General features: G+C 30.6%; 12 protein-coding genes across 12 annotated transcripts; 6 read left to right on the forward strand and 6 right to left on the reverse strand. All coding sequences in view use genetic code 12, as the record gives it.

The window, feature by feature from the left end:
- Positions 1-9: 9 nt before the first annotated feature.
- On the forward strand, positions 10-1,131 carry KGF55_000217 (uncharacterized protein; the record flags this gene model as incomplete). Its single annotated transcript, XM_051756854.1, has 1 exon — positions 10-1,131. One exon carries the CDS (start codon positions 10-12, stop codon positions 1,129-1,131), a length of 1,122 nt encoding a protein of 373 aa, XP_051616955.1.
- Positions 1,132-1,171: 40 nt separating this feature from the next.
- Positions 1,172-2,302, reverse strand: LYS12 (homoisocitrate dehydrogenase; the record flags this gene model as incomplete). Its single annotated transcript, XM_051756865.1, has 1 exon — positions 1,172-2,302. One exon carries the CDS (start codon positions 2,300-2,302, stop codon positions 1,172-1,174), a length of 1,131 nt encoding a protein of 376 aa, XP_051616956.1.
- A 328-nt stretch (positions 2,303-2,630) lies between these two features.
- Positions 2,631-3,353, reverse strand: MGE1 (Mge1p; the record flags this gene model as incomplete). Its single annotated transcript, XM_051756876.1, has 1 exon — positions 2,631-3,353. The coding sequence occupies one exon, from the start codon at positions 3,351-3,353 to the stop codon at positions 2,631-2,633; it is 723 nt and encodes a 240-aa protein (XP_051616957.1).
- Positions 3,354-3,908: 555 nt separating this feature from the next.
- On the forward strand, positions 3,909-4,859 carry KGF55_000220 (mitochondrial 37S ribosomal protein uS15m; the record flags this gene model as incomplete). Its single annotated transcript, XM_051756887.1, has 1 exon — positions 3,909-4,859. The coding sequence occupies one exon, from the start codon at positions 3,909-3,911 to the stop codon at positions 4,857-4,859; it is 951 nt and encodes a 316-aa protein (XP_051616958.1).
- Positions 4,860-4,899: 40 nt separating this feature from the next.
- Positions 4,900-5,487, reverse strand: KGF55_000221 (MIND complex subunit; the record flags this gene model as incomplete). Its single annotated transcript, XM_051756898.1, has 1 exon — positions 4,900-5,487. The coding sequence occupies one exon, from the start codon at positions 5,485-5,487 to the stop codon at positions 4,900-4,902; it is 588 nt and encodes a 195-aa protein (XP_051616959.1).
- Positions 5,488-5,649: 162 nt separating this feature from the next.
- On the forward strand, positions 5,650-6,531 carry KGF55_000222 (uncharacterized protein; the record flags this gene model as incomplete). The annotated part of the gene is made up of 1 exon (XM_051756909.1): positions 5,650-6,531. One exon carries the CDS (start codon positions 5,650-5,652, stop codon positions 6,529-6,531), a length of 882 nt encoding a protein of 293 aa, XP_051616960.1.
- A 685-nt stretch (positions 6,532-7,216) lies between these two features.
- KGF55_000223 (uncharacterized protein) lies at positions 7,217-8,866 on the reverse strand (the record flags this gene model as incomplete). Its single annotated transcript, XM_051756920.1, has 1 exon — positions 7,217-8,866. The coding sequence occupies one exon, from the start codon at positions 8,864-8,866 to the stop codon at positions 7,217-7,219; it is 1,650 nt and encodes a 549-aa protein (XP_051616961.1).
- Positions 8,867-11,141: 2,275 nt separating this feature from the next.
- Positions 11,142-12,878, forward strand: SAS3 (Sas3p; the record flags this gene model as incomplete). Its single annotated transcript, XM_051756931.1, has 1 exon — positions 11,142-12,878. One exon carries the CDS (start codon positions 11,142-11,144, stop codon positions 12,876-12,878), a length of 1,737 nt encoding a protein of 578 aa, XP_051616962.1.
- Positions 12,879-13,005: 127 nt separating this feature from the next.
- KGF55_000225 (3'-5'-exodeoxyribonuclease) lies at positions 13,006-14,157 on the reverse strand (the record flags this gene model as incomplete). Its single annotated transcript, XM_051756942.1, has 1 exon — positions 13,006-14,157. One exon carries the CDS (start codon positions 14,155-14,157, stop codon positions 13,006-13,008), a length of 1,152 nt encoding a protein of 383 aa, XP_051616963.1.
- An 85-nt stretch (positions 14,158-14,242) lies between these two features.
- On the forward strand, positions 14,243-14,890 carry KGF55_000226 (uncharacterized protein; the record flags this gene model as incomplete). The annotated part of the gene is made up of 1 exon (XM_051756953.1): positions 14,243-14,890. One exon carries the CDS (start codon positions 14,243-14,245, stop codon positions 14,888-14,890), a length of 648 nt encoding a protein of 215 aa, XP_051616964.1.
- A 154-nt stretch (positions 14,891-15,044) lies between these two features.
- On the forward strand, positions 15,045-15,629 carry KGF55_000227 (aminoacyl-tRNA hydrolase; the record flags this gene model as incomplete). Its single annotated transcript, XM_051756965.1, has 1 exon — positions 15,045-15,629. The coding sequence occupies one exon, from the start codon at positions 15,045-15,047 to the stop codon at positions 15,627-15,629; it is 585 nt and encodes a 194-aa protein (XP_051616965.1).
- An 85-nt stretch (positions 15,630-15,714) lies between these two features.
- DOT6 (Dot6p) lies at positions 15,715-17,481 on the reverse strand (the record flags this gene model as incomplete). The annotated part of the gene is made up of 2 exons (XM_051756976.1): positions 15,715-17,200; positions 17,264-17,481. The coding sequence occupies 2 exons, from the start codon at positions 17,479-17,481 to the stop codon at positions 15,715-15,717; spliced, it is 1,704 nt and encodes a 567-aa protein (XP_051616966.1).
- Positions 17,482-18,126: the final 645 nt, after the last annotated feature.

Below are 18,126 nucleotides of genomic sequence, written 5' to 3' on the forward strand. Positions count from 1 at the left end.
CGAAGAAGCATGGGAGGAAATGAAGCCAGCTGCAGCTATGTTTGGTCATCAAAAGCTGTTGACAACTGGATTTTGAAACTCAAATTTTTTCAGAATGATAAATTTATAGCGTCATCAAGTGATGGATCAATTCTAGGTTACTCACTAAACAACTTGGCACAGACGCCTCTAATAAATTTTGACAAAGCTCACGAATCAAGTGTAAATGATATGACTGTAATCAACGAAAATCTTATAGCATCATGCTCCACAGATGGTATCAAGATCTGGGACGTACGATCAAATAAAAGTACTCCACAAATACTTTTAGGTAATTCAAAAAATTCAAATTTTTTATCTTTGGCGTCAAAAAATGATTTATTAGCAGGAGGTACAGAATTACAAGGAGTAGACGCTGAAGTTCATATTTGGGATATACGAAATACAGAAAAAATTGTAAAATCGTTTGTTGACTCTCATCACGATGATGTTACATGTTTGGAATTCCACCCTACGCTAAATTATTTAATGTCTGGCTCAACGGATGGATATGTCAACATATACGATTTATCAAAAGTAGATGAAGAGGATGCATTACATCAAGTCATAAATTTTGGCTCAGTACATTCATGTCATTTTATAACAGAATCAAGAATATCAATTTTGACGCATATTGAAACTTTAATGTTTCATGATTTAAATGATACTAATTATGAAAATTTGGAAAGTCCAAAGTTTGAAGATTTAGGGGATTTGAGAATAAAATGGCCTCTTAATGATTATGTAATTGATTTAAATCCCAGTGGTTTTGTTGCATATGGTTCCAATACAAATAATAGTGTATCAATTCTTCCATTCAACCCAGTGAAAGAAAAATTCAAAGAATCTCGAATAATTCATTTACAAAATGCTCATAATGATGAAGTAGTCAGAGACGTCATAGTAAAAACAAATACGACTCAATGCCTTAGTTGTGGAGAAGATGGGAAAATAAAGTTATGGGAATTGCCTCATGTTTTAAAGTCTTACTCTTTTGGAGAACAAATAGATGAACCCGTACTAGTGACCTCGCCTACATCAGAGAAAAAGAAAACTTCTAAACACAAGAAGGAGCATAAAAAGATAAAAGATCAAAGATTCAAACCGTATTAGAAATCTATGAAATTATTTATGTACAATATTAATTTGATTTTTAAAATCTTTTGATGATATCGTCAATGACTTCTTGTGTGGATGATTTTCCTCCTAAATCAGGTGTTTTAATTTTATCTTCAGCTAAATTAGCATCGACAGCTTCATAAATTTTGGCAGCTGCTTCTGGGTAACCCATGAATTCCAACATTAAAGCTGTGGATCTGATAGTAGCAATTGGATTTGAGATTCCTTTACCTTCGATATCTGGAGCTGAACCATGACAAGGTTCACCAATTGCAAATGATTCACCAACGTTTGCTGAAGGAACTACACCTAACGATCCAACTAAAGCTGCAGCACCGTCACTTAAAATATCACCATATAAGTTTGGAGCTACTACAACGTCGAAAATTTCTGGTTCTCTGAACATACGATAAACCATTGAATCAACAATTTGTTCTTTATGATCTACACCTGAATATTGATCTTGATTTGAATCATATACTGATTTACATGATTCACGGAATAATCCATCTGATTGTGATAAAACATTTGATTTATGAGTAACAGTGACTGATGGTTTTGAATGAAGTTGTTCTCCTTTTGAATTTTCTCTAATGGCTTGTCTTTGTAAAGCAATTTCATAAGCCATTTTAGCAATTCTTTTTGATGCAGTTTCCGTAATTCTTTTGATAGCTTCTGCAACTTTTGTCCCATCTTCAGCTTCATAAGTTTTTTCTTCTTTAACATATAAATCTTCGGTATTTTCACGTACAATAACCATATCAACTGGTCTACCGATTCCTTTGACTGACTTGACTGGACGAACATTTGCATATAACCCCAATTTTTTTCTCAATGCAACAATTGGTGAAGAATATCCTTCAACTTTTGTTGTTGGTGAACTTACTGCTCCAAATAATGCACCGTCACATTCATTTTTTAAAATTTCAACAGTTTCCTCTGGCAATGCAGTTCCTGTTTTCTTGAACAATTCAAAACCAGCATCTAAATTTACAAATTCAAAATCTAAGTTATACGAAGATGGTAAATTTTCCAAAACTTTTTGACCTGCTGGAATCACTTCTCTACCAATTCCGTCACCGGGAATTAATCCAATTTTCAAAGTTTTTGATAATGTAGATGTAGTAGAAAAACAACGACGTATTGAGGTTCTAGTAGCTAACATTTTGAAGATATTAAAATTATTGAATGGCTAGTTTTTCAATTGAATTATGACGTGCTTGAAATTTTATATTTATAGTCTTACATTAAAATATTTGACTGGCGGTTATAGAAATAATTTTTCACTTACACAAAATCAAGCGATTAATACAGTACTTTAATAAGAGCGCCGTAGTGACTCATTTGGCTCCAGGTATAGGTCGAATTGTTTCACAATGGTTATGGTTGTTCAGTAAAAACGTCACATTATCATTACATTAAAATATTATGGTCTAATATTCTATACATCATTTTATATATACAAGAAAGAATGAACTTTTTATTTATTTCATTTACTCCTCAGTCTTAACGACACCAACTTTAGCTGGTCTTAAAACTCTGTTGTTCAATGTATAACCAGTTTGTTGAACAAAGAAAACGGTACCTGGTTCCTTATCTGGATGAGCAACTTCAAAAGTTGCTTCATGTAAGTTTGGATCAAATGGTTCTCCCATCGGATCTATTTTTTCAACTCCAAATTTACCTAAAGTCTTTTCAAAAATATTTCTTGTCATATCAACACCATCATATAAATTTTTAACTTCTTCATTTGATTTTAATGTATCTTCTTTTACATGACCCAAGGCTAAGTTAAAATTATCAACTGATTCTAATAATTCTTTAGCAAATTTTTGTAATGCAAAATCTTTAGCTTTCTGAACTTCTTTTTTAGTTGTTTCTTGTAAATGACGAAAGTCTGCTTTAGCTCTAGTATAGTGATTTTTCATTGCTGCAAGATCTTTATCTTTTTTATCTAACTTTTCTTTTAATAATTTAATTTCGGGGCTTTCAGTTGATTCGGTTTGAGATTCTTCTGATGGAGTATTTGCATTGACTTGTTCTTGGTTTTCGTCTACCGCCTTGGATTCGTCAGATGTTGGTTTTGTTGAATTGAAACGAATGGCAATGTTGTATGGATTCGATGCGCATATTTGAGGAATGGGACTCAACCTTAAAGTTGACGATCTACACAAGCCGTTTGATCTCTTCAAAGACTGTATCAAATATCTTTGCATTGTGATTGGAAAAATTGTAGTTTTATATGATTATTCTGCCTTAATCTTTTTGAATTAGATGATGCAAACTTGATTGCCAATTCTATTTCTTAAACAAGAGATTCGAAAATTTTTCTAAAAACTTCTGAAGATGCTACCATCTTAGAGATATGAAACACTGACCAAATATTTGGTAATCCTATCTGTTAATTTGGTCTTCAACTGATTGAAATGGGCAAAAAGGGTCAATTGGATGTGTTCTTGATTTCGTTTTTTATTTACAAGATGGGTGTTAGGTAAAAAGTTCAATATCATGGAGTTTAAACATAAGTACGCGAAGTGTCTTTTGACCGAAGTTTTGAATGATTAAAGGTTTTGATCCTGGGCTCAATGATTCAAGTGTTGCAGTCGGCTTGGCTCACATATTTTACTTCATTACATGGTAATGCTTGTTATTGATTCATTTGTTCGTGAAACTTTGTTTCAAAATTGAATCTTACAAGCGAAAAAGAGAGGAAGAAAAAAATTTCCGAAATAACTATTAACAAACCATCAAGCTTGAATCCATCAATTACTATGTTTAGAAATCTGGTGCGTTTGCTCACATCTGGACGACCTATTAGTCTTAGGTTATCTCAAACTCAAAATGCTATTTTGACACCAAGATTAGCATCAAAACAATTTATAGAACCAGATACACCACAAAAGAAAGAACGTAAATTAAGAAGAAGAGAGAAAAGAATGAAGAAACAAATAATAAGAGATGTGAATACTTTGAAACAATATGATGCAAAAAATGTTCCATATCAAGTCGATCCAGTTTTAGGTGATCGTAGATCAAAATTTTTTTCAAGAATATTGGAGAAGATTGAAGATCAAGAAACAAAATTAGCAAATGGTATAGATAGAGTAGAGTTTGAAAAAATTTTATTTGCTGCTGAAAAATTGTCATTGGAGAAAGCTTCAAATAATGAAGAGATTAGACAAAATGTAAAAGCAGTTGAGGAAAGTAAGAAAAAAGCAGTATTAACTATACTAAATTTAAAAAACACTGACTCGAAAGATAAAAAGAAATTAGCTATACAATATGCAAGAGAGGAACTACAAAGAGAACCTGGTGACACTGCATCTCCTGAAGTTCAAGCAGCTGTAATGACAGTCAAAATACATTTTGGAATGAAACATATAAAAGCGAATAAAAATGATCATGCAACCACTCAAGTAGTTAGAGAATTAGTTCAGTATAGACAAAAAATTTTGAAATATTTGAAAAGGAAAGACCCTAAAAAGTATTACTATGCTTTAGCCAAATTAGGATTGACAGATGACGTTATTGATACGGAATTTTCCATGGGTAGACAATACTTACAGGATTATAAAATCTGGGGTGACAAGGTATTGATCAAAGAAACACAAAGTGAGAAGAGAAAGAATAACAAGATTAGACAACTTAGAGAAAGAGTTAGTGGTTATCATGAATTAGCCAAGAGAAATTACGAAATAATGAAGAAAGAAAAACAAGCTTAGACTAATTAGTTATACCCATTGTAAATAATAAATATATAAGTCAATGATGTTTTTCACTGATTTTGATTAAATTATCAAACTGTAGCGGTACTGGATTTAAAATTTGTGCTTGACTTACTATGGGATCCAAAATATCTTGAATTTGATTAGATAGTAGCTCACTTTCTTTTGTCAAATTCCTCAAAGATTGCACGTATTCGTCATTGTCTTTGCATAGTTGATTATATATGAGCTCTAGTTGACCCAAAACATCCTCTTTATTGCTCAAAATTGTGGAATCAATTAAGTCTTTAGGTGATAGTTGGTCGATGTGAGTTGTATTTATATCTCCCAATTGCTTCCTCTTTTGAGCCAGTGAAACTATATCGTCTAGATCAGACAACTTTTGCTTGAGCCCATATTCATCATAAATAGTATTAAACTCAGCTATCGTATTATCATGAAGATATTTTTGAAGTTGATCAAGTCCTATTTTTAAATCTTTTGAACCTGTTTTTGATTCCATTATGGTGGGATAACATTGTTGTATTTGTTCATCTGAAAAAGACGTTTTAATCACTTGTTCCACTGCTTTAATCCCTAGTACCTGTAATCTATCATACCGTATCTTCTTTTTAGTGTTGCTCATGTTGAAATTTATCTAAAGTATTGATGTTTTGGTTATCTATAAACTTTTCTGGTAGCCACTTTTTGTGTGATAAAAAAGATCATAATAAGATTTCTTAATAGAGTAATGTACAACTAATATTGTATCCTCTACCAACTAGTTCTTAATTCAAATTACACAACAATGTCAGATCCAAAATCATTAATAGCGGAAGCAGAAAAACTACTTAAACCTCAACTGGGTTTTTTCTCATTCATATCTGGTTCTAGTCAATCAATGAGAAAAGAAGATGCAACAGATTTATACATTCAAGCAGCAAATAGTTATAGATTGAAGAAAGATTTTAATCAAGCAGGAAATTCATTTTTAAAAGCTGCTGAAATCCAACAAAGTTTGAATAATCATAATGATGCAGCAAATCATTTAGTGGAAGCTTACAAATGTTTCAAATCAAATTCGCCAAAAGATGCAATAGATGCACTTACTAAAGCAATTCATATATTTTTAACTCAAAATGGTCAATTCAGAAGAGCAGCCAATTTTACAATGGATTTAGCTGATTTATATGAGAGTGTTGATGATGTACCTAATGCAATCAAAAGTTATGAGCAAGCAGGTGATTATTTTCAAACCGATAATGCAGAAGCTTTATCAAATAAAGCATTTTTAAAATGTGCTGATTTATCAGCTTCAAGTGGAAACTATAAGAAGGCGGTTGAGCTTTATGATCAAATAATTAAAAATTCTTTGAATAATTCATTAACAAAATGGAGTTTGAAAGATTATATTTTTAAAAATTTATTATGTATTTTGTGCCTTGAAGATATAGTAGAAGTTGAAAAGAGAATTGAAAAATATAATGATGAAGATCCAAATTGGTCTAGTTCAAGAGAATATAAATTAATTGAAGGCATATTGGAAAGTATAAAAAATGGAGATGTTGAGGATTTTTCTGATAAAGTTTTTGAATTTGATAAATTTAGTAAACTTGATAAATTAAAAACTCAATTATTATTGAAGATTAAAACTTCTGTGGTCGATAATGATGAAGTTGATATTTTATAGAAAGGTATATGAGAAGTCACGCGTAATTGGATTGTATTTTTGTTTAATAAACCATCTTTTTTCTTCTTTCATTGAACTTCTGTCTAAACTAATGTACTCATTAACATAGATTAGTGAACCTGCATATAGGATGAAGGTACTAATACTGATTGATCAACAATACGTAAAGTAAAGAGGAATCGTTCGAAGTAATAAGTTTGAAAGGATAACCAATGACTGTTAGTATAAACTTGAGATTAGCAAAATATAAAATATCAACACCAATCAAAATATATATCATAAGTGTAGATGGCTAGTTACATATAAGTTATATGAAATATTTGTTCCCTTTATTTATAAAATTACTTGTCTCACTATTTGTCTCATTTTCAAATGTTGTGTCACAAAAACATCACCAACTTTTTTTTCATAAAAATTACAAGTTACGAGATATTGAAATTTATTAAAAAAATAGATAAACAAGGTGAAAACATATAAAATTGGAATATTTAAATTAAATTTGGATTGAAGTAAATAGATTTTACCACTCAGGAGAGATTACACAACACACATCACTCAAACAAATTTAGATATTGAAATTTATTAAACAAATTGATAAATAAGATATAAACATATAAAATTAGAATATTATTTTGGACTGAGGCGGAAATTCACTACTCAGGAAAGATTGCATAATATGTATCACTTAATGAGCAACAAGACCGACAGTCATTCTCTCATAACGATCCTTAGTCCATCTTCTAAAGGTTTTACCCCAGAAAATCAATATAAGATAAGATCCATTGATTATAAGAGAAAGCATGAACATCAACCAGGTAGTAGTATAAGTACCAGCTGCATCCATCCAAGGTCCGATACCAAATGTAAAAGCCATACCAATCATATTTCTGATGAACAACATCAAGACTATGCACTCAGATCCAAGCTTGCCATAACATTCAACTGCATACACTAAACTGCAACTGCCCAGACTGGTCATTGCAAAACCCATAAAACCCATTCCAATCACTACTGATATAGTCCAGTGAGATCCGTAGTATGCACCTAAACCAAAAGCTAAAACACCCGCAGCGTTTAAAACAGTAGGGACAAGCATAGCATGTAATCTATGCTCTGGTTCCAAAATACCATGATTTCTTCTTGCTAATTTAACAGCTAACCAATCAATAAATGGACCACCATAAAACATACCAACCACATTTCCAAAAAACATACCTAATGTTGTTAAACCAACTATACCAACACTGAAATTATATGGTGGATTAGAATAAATAGCAGCTTGTAAGTTAACAATAAGTGAGATCCAACACATTTGACCACCATAAATAATACCACCCCAAACAACTGCTGGAAAAGTAATTAAAGTGAAAGGTCTAAGGAAAATTTGAAACCAAGATCTTTTATCATTATATTCACGATGAACCCAATTTCTATTTTCCCAATAAGTTCTTTTTGGAAGTTCTGAACTATTGACAGATGCAACTTCAATTTCAACTTGTTCTTTACTATCTTCCAGGGTAGCAACTTGTTCATTAGTTTCATTTGATTTAATTTGTTTCAAAATACCTTCTTCTAATGAATCTTCATTATTTTTTGAACCTCCACGTCTAAAAGTAGAATCTTCCATGAAGAAAATTTGAACAATCAATAATGGTACATAAATCATGATTTGAACATAATAAGTCCAACTCCAATGCATTGAATCAGCAATGTAACCTGCAGCAACTGGGAATAAATCAGAACCACCATATAAAGCCATGACCAACCATGAAATAGCAGTAGATCTTTCATGTTGGAAAAACATATCAGTAGATGAAATTTCAACTAATGAATCAACTGGAGAAGCAGCAAGACCAATAACAATCTTAAAAGCATAAAAGTATGCAATATCTTTAGTTTGTGAACCAAAAGCACAAGCAACAATTGATAAAATTGTACAAACATTATAAACAAATTGTTTACCTAATTTCAAACCAGTTGGTTGAATGATTGTAACACCAGTACCTAAAAATAAGAAACCTAAACCTGATCCAATCAAAATTTGATTTAAAGTAACACCAAAGTCTTCTATCCAAGCAGTATAAAGTGGTCCCATAAAATTGAAAGAACCAGCAACCATGAATCCCCAAAACCAAATTAATGAAAATTGAAATGCTCTTTTTCCTTTCGACCAAGTTAATGGATCATTTGGATTATTGGTTGGTTGAGGATGTAAAATGATATCTCCATCTCCAGCTTTTTTAACATTTAAATTTTGACCAATATCAACTAAATGAACTGTACCAGGTAAAATTTCATAATTTTCGATTGAAAATGGTTCTTTTGATTTACCCATATTTTAATTTTATATATTCTTATATAGGAGTTGTTTGTGAATGAAAACTAAATAAGTTAAAATTTGAAGTCAACGGACGCTTGAATCATTATATACTTTTTGATTCCCGCCATTATCATCATATGATATGAATAGATATCAATCAAATTATTCAATAGATATTGTGTTTATTATTCATGAACCCAAATCTTGCAATCTTGACTGATACCAAGAAATAATATTTTTTTAATAACTTAGAATGCACAAAGAAGGTATAACCTACAGAATGTTGCATTAGCGGAGACTAAATCTTAGATCTCGCAAAATTCGAATGGATGAAGTGGTTCCAGTCTTTAGGTATCTCTTCGAAATTATTTAAAGCTTAAAAGTTGAGTGGAGCATAGACACATTGATGATGATGACCTCCAACATTTGTTCTCGAATCCCATTTGCACGCCCTCAAAGTACCTTATCAGATAACGTGAAGCTAATTAAGGGTACAATTATTCCAAGAAACAATCATAGCGGTTAATTTTTCCAATTCAAATCTAAAAAGCTTGATAAAGTTCTTTAAATCTTAGTAACATCAACTTCTAGTTGTTTAAACTATAATATGAAACAATTGATAATCTATTGATTACATCTTCTAAAATACCTCGACCAAATATTATATTTCAAAATGGTTATCGTATCCCGGTTACTCAAAGGGTAAATAATAAATTATTTTCTTTTCCTCCCAATCTCTCCAAATAACAATAACAATTACGATTATAGTAATAAGTAAATAAATAAAGAAAAATTGATAAAAAAAAATACGATTTTCTTTTTCTGCTATCCTTTTATTATTATAAATCTGAAAAGACTAACATTATCATACAGAAAAAATATTTATGGGGAGTATTTCATTATTGTAAACCACAAAAGAATTAGAAAGGTAAGAGAAGCTTGGTTGTATTGAATTTTTGTTTTTAATTTCAAATAAGTTGTTGAAAATTAGATTTATGCAATCAATTTTCACTCAAATTATTTAAAAATTATTTACATTAGTGGGACATCAGATATGAAATGTCCCACAAAGATCAAACTTTGATAAGTTTCTTTGTACTAATTTTAGATAAGATAAGATAAAATAAATCACCAGAGTAGAGTTAACTACATTAAGATTATTGAACGGAACTTTTTATCGCTTACGTCTAAATAACTTCTATGTAGGAGGAGGAAGAATCAAGTGTGGGAGAATAATTTAGGTTGTTCATGACTGTCATATAGTTGTGGGGATCTTTTGAAGTGAACCTTTAGCCCAGATTTTTGAAAAATATTGAGACGATATTTAAAAATAATATTAGCCTAAATATATTTTTTTAAAAAAAATGGAGTAAATTTTTGATTCAGCCGTTTCACCACATTATGAATAAAATTGTATCTGAAAAGAAAACAAAAGACATGAAGCCTTTTTGTTCTAATCGAAACTTAAATGATTGAGATTTGAATACTTCAAAGACCCACAAAGTACTGTTTTTTCTGACCTATTTGAATTGTGGTGACATTATATGTTAGTGGTGTTTATCTGTAAAACATTATTCTGAGAAAAAGCGTTGCAATTAATCATCTACAAAATATGGACCAAAAGTTGTATCACGTAGTTATAATAATAACTAGTAGTGACTAAAGTCAAAAAATTCAATATATTAAATCCCATTTGAAGAGCCTAATTTTATCTATGTTTGAATAAATACATTGCAGCTACAATTTTCAACTCAACTATTTGAATTTGTAGTCTAAAATTTGTATTGTCTTTTATTTATTTGCAAAATTTATTTGATATGTTTCAAATTTGTTTCATGTTTTGTACAATGTGCACTACCTCTCTTACATTTGTTTTGTTTGTTGATCTCTCTAAAAAATTTATATTTACATTTCTATCAAAATAATTTTAAAACTTAATAGTTACTACAATATAATTATGAAGACTAATTAAATTTAATACATCAATTAATCATCTATACATACCAGGTACCTATAAACGACTCATAATTAAATCGAATTTTGTTCATTAGATAATCCTCACTCAATTTAGTTAATTCACATACTAATTCAACATCCATATATATACATAAATATATTTATACATTAAGAATCGAAAATTACATTTACACATCATGGTTCAAGTATGGTGCTGCATCTTTTGAATCAATTAAAAATTACAAATAATCATGTATACTCCGACATTATACCGAGTGACTTAAATAAAAGGAGTCGAAGGATCAAGAATTCAAACGATTATTCATTAAAACGAATGATTAAAAAGACTAGAGAAGTTGAAGAAGATTTACAACCTATAAGAAAAAAAAGAAGATTATTGAAAATCATTGATAATCAAACTAGAAATAATGAAAATAATGATCAATATTTTGTCACTTTAAAATATGCAATGTCAAGAAAGGATCTACCGTACAAAGGAGTTTTAGATTTTCCCGATTGTATAATAAATGACACTGACCCAACAAAAGAGGATAGAATGAAATTTGAAAGATTCAAGCTGGAAGGTATTAATCTACGAAACCAAAAGCTTAAACCTAACCAAGAACAAGATCCATTGCAAGACAATAAACCTCTCCTGTCAAGTAAAGAATCAACTCCATCAAATATAGCATTAAATAAATCAAAAATCAAAAAAATTGTATTTAGAGATTACGAAATCAATACTTGGTATATCGCACCATACCCAGAAGAATATTCACAATGTGAAACATTATACATTTGTGAATATTGTTTGAAATATATGAGTTCTCCTATTTCATATCAACGACATCAATTAAAGAATTGTAATTACTCAAATCATCATCCACCGGGTACTGAAATATATAGAGATTCCAAAATTTCAATATGGGAAGTTGATGGTAGGAAAAATATAAATTATTGTCAAAATATATGTTTATTGGCAAAGCTTTTTCTAAATTCCAAAACTTTATATTATGATGTTGAACCATTTATATTTTATGTGTTATCCGAAAGAGATTTACAAAACCCTTCAAAACATCATTTTGTTGGCTATTTTTCAAAAGAAAAATTAAATAATCTGGATTATAATGTTTCTTGTATCCTTACATTACCAATATATCAAAGAAAAGGATATGGAAATCTTTTAATTGATTTCAGTTATCTACTTAGTCGAAATGAGTTTAAGTTTGGAACCCCCGAAAAACCATTAAGTGATTTAGGTCTACTAAGTTATAGAAATTATTGGAAAATAGCAGTTGCATATAGATTAAAACAATTATTTGAAAAATATCGAGACAAAAATTTTCAAATTACATTAAATGTCCTATGTAAATTAACAGGTATGATTCCTGCAAATGTCATTATTGCATTAGAACAATTAGACGCTTTATATGAAAATTCAAATGGTGAATTTGCCATTGCTATAGATTTACCGAAAATAAATGATGTTATTAAAAAATGGGAAGCAAAAAATTATGCAAAATTAGACTATTCAAAATTATTATGGAAACCTATGTTATTTGGACCAAGTGGTGGAATCAATTCAGCACCAGCTATGGTTTATCAAGCTAAAACTGCAAATAACGTCCCACAAAATAGTATATCGTTAATATCGGATTTTTTGAAAGATGATATCGATAATCCGAATACCTTTGAAGAAGAAGCTATGAAAGAAATTAATGTGTGCTCAACTAATGAGTTGAAAATTCAAAACCTGACTCAAATGAGTGATGATTATGTTTTATGTAAGGAAACTTCAATAAGACCCAAGCTTCAGGCAAAACCATCAAGTGAAAGTGAAATTTTTGAGGAGATAGATCAAAGTTTTGATGACGCGTCAGATTTAGATGTTGAATCAGAATTAGAATCAGATGTAGGTTCAGATGTAGGTTCAGATGTTAGATCAGACGCTGGATCAGATGCCGCAACTGATGACGAATCAGATGCCGAATCGGAGGAGGCGGTCGAATTGGAATCAGATACCGAATCAAAGGTTGAATCGGAGGAAGAGTCAAACTCTGATGCAGATTAGTGTTTCCTGATTTGAAGGTAGAAAGTAAGAAAAAGAACATTACTTTAGGCAGCTAGAATGTAAAACAAGGTAGGGAAAAATAATTTTGAGAAAAGACAGTCGTAATATTTCAATGTCATTATGATCATTAATTATTAAACAATTTCACAGAATTGTTATAAATAGTATCTATAAAAATTTCTATATCTTTTTGTTCTGTAATACCATGCAATTTACATAATACTTCGGCAACCTTACCAACTTCAACTGGCTCATTTCTGGATTTGATCATAGGAGAACTTAGTATTCCAAATCTAAGTTCACTATCTTCTGATTTATTTCTCTCCACATAATCCGAATGTTTTTGATAATGTTCTTTTTTAATTGATGGAAATAGTAAATGATCATCTAACTTGAATGTTGATTTTTCTAGACTTGAAGTTTGATCTATTGTTGATGATTCTATCTTAGGATAAAAAATGTTGGGATATGGGGTAATGTATTGATAACTTGCATGACTTTTTCTAATTTCACACCAAGGAGAATCTGTTTCAATCATTAATTTATCTACGGGAATCTTCGAAGCTACTGTCAAATTATCTTCTGTTTTTAATGAACACCCATTGATACCTATATAAAATCCCAAGTCTAGTAGCTTTTGTAGCTCATCCTCTGTGCCTGTGAACGAATGTACAACTCCAAACCCTCGAGGTATAACTCCACTATCTACGTATGGTTTGATTATCTTGACAAAGTCATCACATGCAGCTCTCATATGTAAAAATAAAGGTATTTTAAAATCAATTTTAGTTAATATATCCAATTGTTTTTGGAACATTGTGGTTTGTTGATCTTTCGTTGAATAATGCAATCTATCATAATCTAACCCAATCTCTCCAAATGCTTTTATATGATTCAATTTATAACCTTCTTTCAAAATTTCTGTTAATTCTTCTAATTTTGAATCAACATCTTTTCGTAATGTAAATTCATTTTCATAAAATTCTTCAGCAACAGAGCAAGGATGTACCCCAGCAGTTGAATAAAATTGGTTTGAATAATTTTTACAAAGTTTGAAATGTTCTTTACTTTCCTTTATCGTAGATGCAGTAATTAACATTTTTTCAACATTAAATAAATGAGCTCTTTTTATAATTTCTTCTATATCACATGGATGCTTTTTCGTACTTGATCCGTTATAATAACCTTGAAACATTGCATCTGAAAAATTTACACCAATATCATAGTATCTTGGTTTCCATGACTGTGACATTTGACGTTTAATCAATTTAAAAGCCATATAAAGACCTGTTGTGAAAAGATTCTGAATAAAATAATTATTTGCAACACAAAAGACCTATATCAGTTGATCGATTTAGTAGGTCATGGATGACTTAAATCGAATACTATCAATTGAAGAATCTGCATTGAATAGAAATAATGAAATAGATAGAGTGTTGAAATGTTCTGATCATGACTTTTTTGACATCATGCAATTCAATCCATTGACAATCGAATTTGATGAAATACCTAGTTTAGTTAAAAAAATATATAGAAAGAAATCATTATTAATTCATCCTGATAAATCAGATCACCCACAAGCCTCGGTAGCATTTGATAAATTGAATCAGTCAATGAAAATCTTATCAACCACTGATGAAGATGTAGATGAATACAAAGAGAAAGAACGACTATACTCAATATATAATCATTTCAAAAAAGATAGTGAGATCATAGATTCAAATTTTAATCATGAAAATAATATCAAAATCCGTGAAAAAGTAAATGAGATTCTAATAAATGAATTAGCAGATGAAGAATTAACAAAATTAGCTAAACAAAGTGAAGAAATTAGAAAAAATGAGATGTATCAAAAATTAAAAGATGAAAATAATGCTAAAAGAAAATTGGAGAACCAATGGGAAGAAAATAGAGATGATAGAGTTAAAAATTGGAGAAATTATTCAAATAAAATTGAGAAAAAAAAGAAGAAAAGTAAATTTAATGGTAAAAAATTAAAGAAATTAGCATAAAATGTTTATATGTATTCGGTATAAGCTTTGATGTGCGGCTTTACTTCTTCTTATCATTAGGAAAAATAAATCTAGGATACGTAAAATGCGATTTCATTTTACAATTAACTAACAAAACTTAGTAATTATCACCATTTATTTATCAATTAAACGAATGAATGTAAATTTCACCATCATATCTGTTGGTGTATTGTCATTTTTAACTGGTTATTACACATGTCAAACATTCAGGAATTCTCACAAGAACCTGAATTTTAAAACGAAAAAGTTTTATACATCATCAGATGATGAAACAGATGTAGAAACAGAAGATGAAGAAAGCGAAGAGGATCTAGATATTAATTCAATGGCTTTAAATGAAATACCTGGAGAAGTAAGAATGACCTTGGTGATACGACAAGATTTAAAAATGGGAAAAGGTAAAGCAGCGGCTCAATGTTCTCATGCAACATTATCATTATATAAAAAGGTTACAAATTCAAACTCTGATGCTTATAATCCTGAAATGGTGAAAAGATGGGAATATGGTAATGGACAAGCTAAAATTACCTTGCAAGTACCGAATCAAGAAGAAATGGATCTTTTATATGCGAAAGCTATTAGTTTAGGTATTAATGCATGTATTATTCATGACGCAGGTAGAACACAAATTGCTGCTGGAAGTGCTACAGTATTAGGATTAGGTCCTGCTCCTAAAAGAATATTAGATGAAGTTACAGGAGAATTGAAATTATATTAAAGTATGAAACAAGTAATAAATCTTAGAAGTTTTTAAATCATCTTGTGCAATTTATTTCTTTTTCTTTTTTTTTTCATCGTAGTCGTCAATGTAGTCTTCGTATTGGACGCCTAGCTAACGGATTAATAGCAGAACTTGCTCTTCTTTTTCTATTTCTACCATTTGTCACAACATCATCAACATCAACTAAAGCATTTTCATCATCATCATCATCACTTACTCCAATATCTCCTATTACATCGTCATCATCATCGTCATCATATAAATCATTGACGTCATCTAATCCAATTGAACTTTGTCTAATTTTTCTTGGATCTCTCGAGTGTGCATTTCTATCGTTTCCATTTCTTAATTTTTCTAAATGGTCTATTCTTGACCAAATTTCTCCTTCTGTACGTTGGGGTAGTAGTATTGATAATTCTGCAAATGACAATTCTCTATTCCTCCTATTTATCAAAAGTTCGTCTTCTTCCATTGCCCAAGGTAGATCTAGCTTTTTATTTTGTTGTCTTTTCTTAGAAGTTGTTGATGATGGTAAACTTCTTCTCAATTTTTGTAATTTCTTATTACTAGCTTCAATTTTTTCTTTATCAATCTTTAACGGTTCTTCATTTGTATTATGAGGTATCACCACAGATCCTGATCTGGAGTAATATCCCAGACTTGCTCCAGCTAATGAACCATTTCTTAAGCTGGAAACTGTAGTTTGATGTACCCCTCCAGCTCCACTGATACTAGAGTTTCTTGAAGGGCCACTGATACTGCCTGCTCCACCAAATAAAACAGGTAAGTGAGCTAACTGATTATTCCCCAGTTGATGATGCGGTATGTTCATTGATTTTGAAGGTAATGAAGAAACTGATGCCCTAGTTATAGACAGTATTGACGCCCTATCATCATTTGTGATTTGAATTATGGAATTATTTCTGAGAGCAGATGCAGCAACTGAAATTGAATTGGCGTGATCCTTTATATGAGAAGTTGAGTTTCGTGGTGTTAACGATGATGGAGTTTCAGGATGTGATCTATTATGTGGTAAGTTTATAGTTGGATCTACGGCTAATTCAGTATAATAGCCGCCAGTGCCACCAGGTATATTTATACCCGATCGACTGACTAACTCCAAATCTGATTCTGGAGAATTTTCATAATTTTGATCTTCAGTAGTTTCAATATTATTGGAATCTGTTGTAACAATTGTTGGTGGACCATTATTATTAGGTGATGCAACTGACATTTTAGGTGTGGTAACATTCGAATGAGGTATATAAGATGGAGAATTTGATAGTGCATTTAAGCCAGCTAAAGCAGTGGATATATTATTATCGAAACCTTGAAAACCACCACTGGGAGCGTTGTTGTATTGGTAATTATCTGTTGATTCGGGTTTAGGTAGTGTAGGTGTTTGTGATGGTGTTTGAGTTGTTTTCTTTTTCTTAGACGATGAACCTGAATTTAAAAACTCTTGATTCTGTTTGAACTTATCACCCAATGCAGCAGCTGATTTAGGTAAATTTTTTAAATTACCTGATTTAAGCCGCCTCCATCTGAATTGAGCAGAATTTGCTGTCCTATTTGTGACTATAATCGTGTTAGTATAGTTGATTAATTTTTTAATTTTTTAATAATGATACATACAATGTGATGCTATTTGTTTCCAACCTAGTTTTTGAACCTCCTTAAGATGCATTAGAAGAACGTCGTCTTCTGGTTCCCATGAAGTTGGTGTTTTCTTGACCTTCACATTACTACTCAGATCACTTACTGGGGAATGTGATTGATTTGATTTATCTTCTGTAGCAGTATTATTCTGATCTGGAGAAGCAACCACATCAACATCTCCACTACTCATACTCTCTGGAATATTATATTACAAAACCTCGTTCTATCTTTAGCAGTTTGAAGTTTAAATCAAAAATAATGATACAATATTGTGAATTAAATTTCTTTAAAAAAAACACTTCACCAAAGTATGACGTCTAGGTCTTGAAAACTAGCTAAGTTGCGCAGTATTGGGAATTATGGATAGATTTCGTTGTTGTTGATAATAAAGTTTTTTGACCTTACCCACGTAAAAAATATACAAGGCCGCTCTTTTAATAAAACTCCCGGTATTTAAACTTAAAGTTGTCCAATAAATGATATTTGTTGTCACCTAAAGCTGGCCCTTCGAAATTTGGCAACTATCGAATTAGTGTGTAATTGGTATGTCGGAGTCACCACTAGTTGTGGTGTATGATAAACTTGAGGGATTGACAAATAATTTTTGTAAGCGTTATTTGAACAAACTAGAATTTCTTATTTGCTTTATTTTAAATATAAATGATCGTAGTAGTTATCACTAGAATATTTGAGCGTGAAAATGATTATTGTGTTAAGTATGGATTAATTTACATGCGAGTGAGAATGGAAGTCGTAAATTTAAAGTCTATTCTTACATAATTTTTAATGATGATCTTCCAATAATCATAATTTTATATACAGGTTTAAATTTTGC

The sequence above is a fragment of the Candida pseudojiufengensis genome (assembly GCF_024610245.1).
Source record: "Candida pseudojiufengensis strain CBS 10847 chromosome Unknown scaffold6, whole genome shotgun sequence".
NCBI lineage: Eukaryota > Fungi > Ascomycota > Pichiomycetes > Serinales > Debaryomycetaceae > Lodderomyces > Lodderomyces pseudojiufengensis.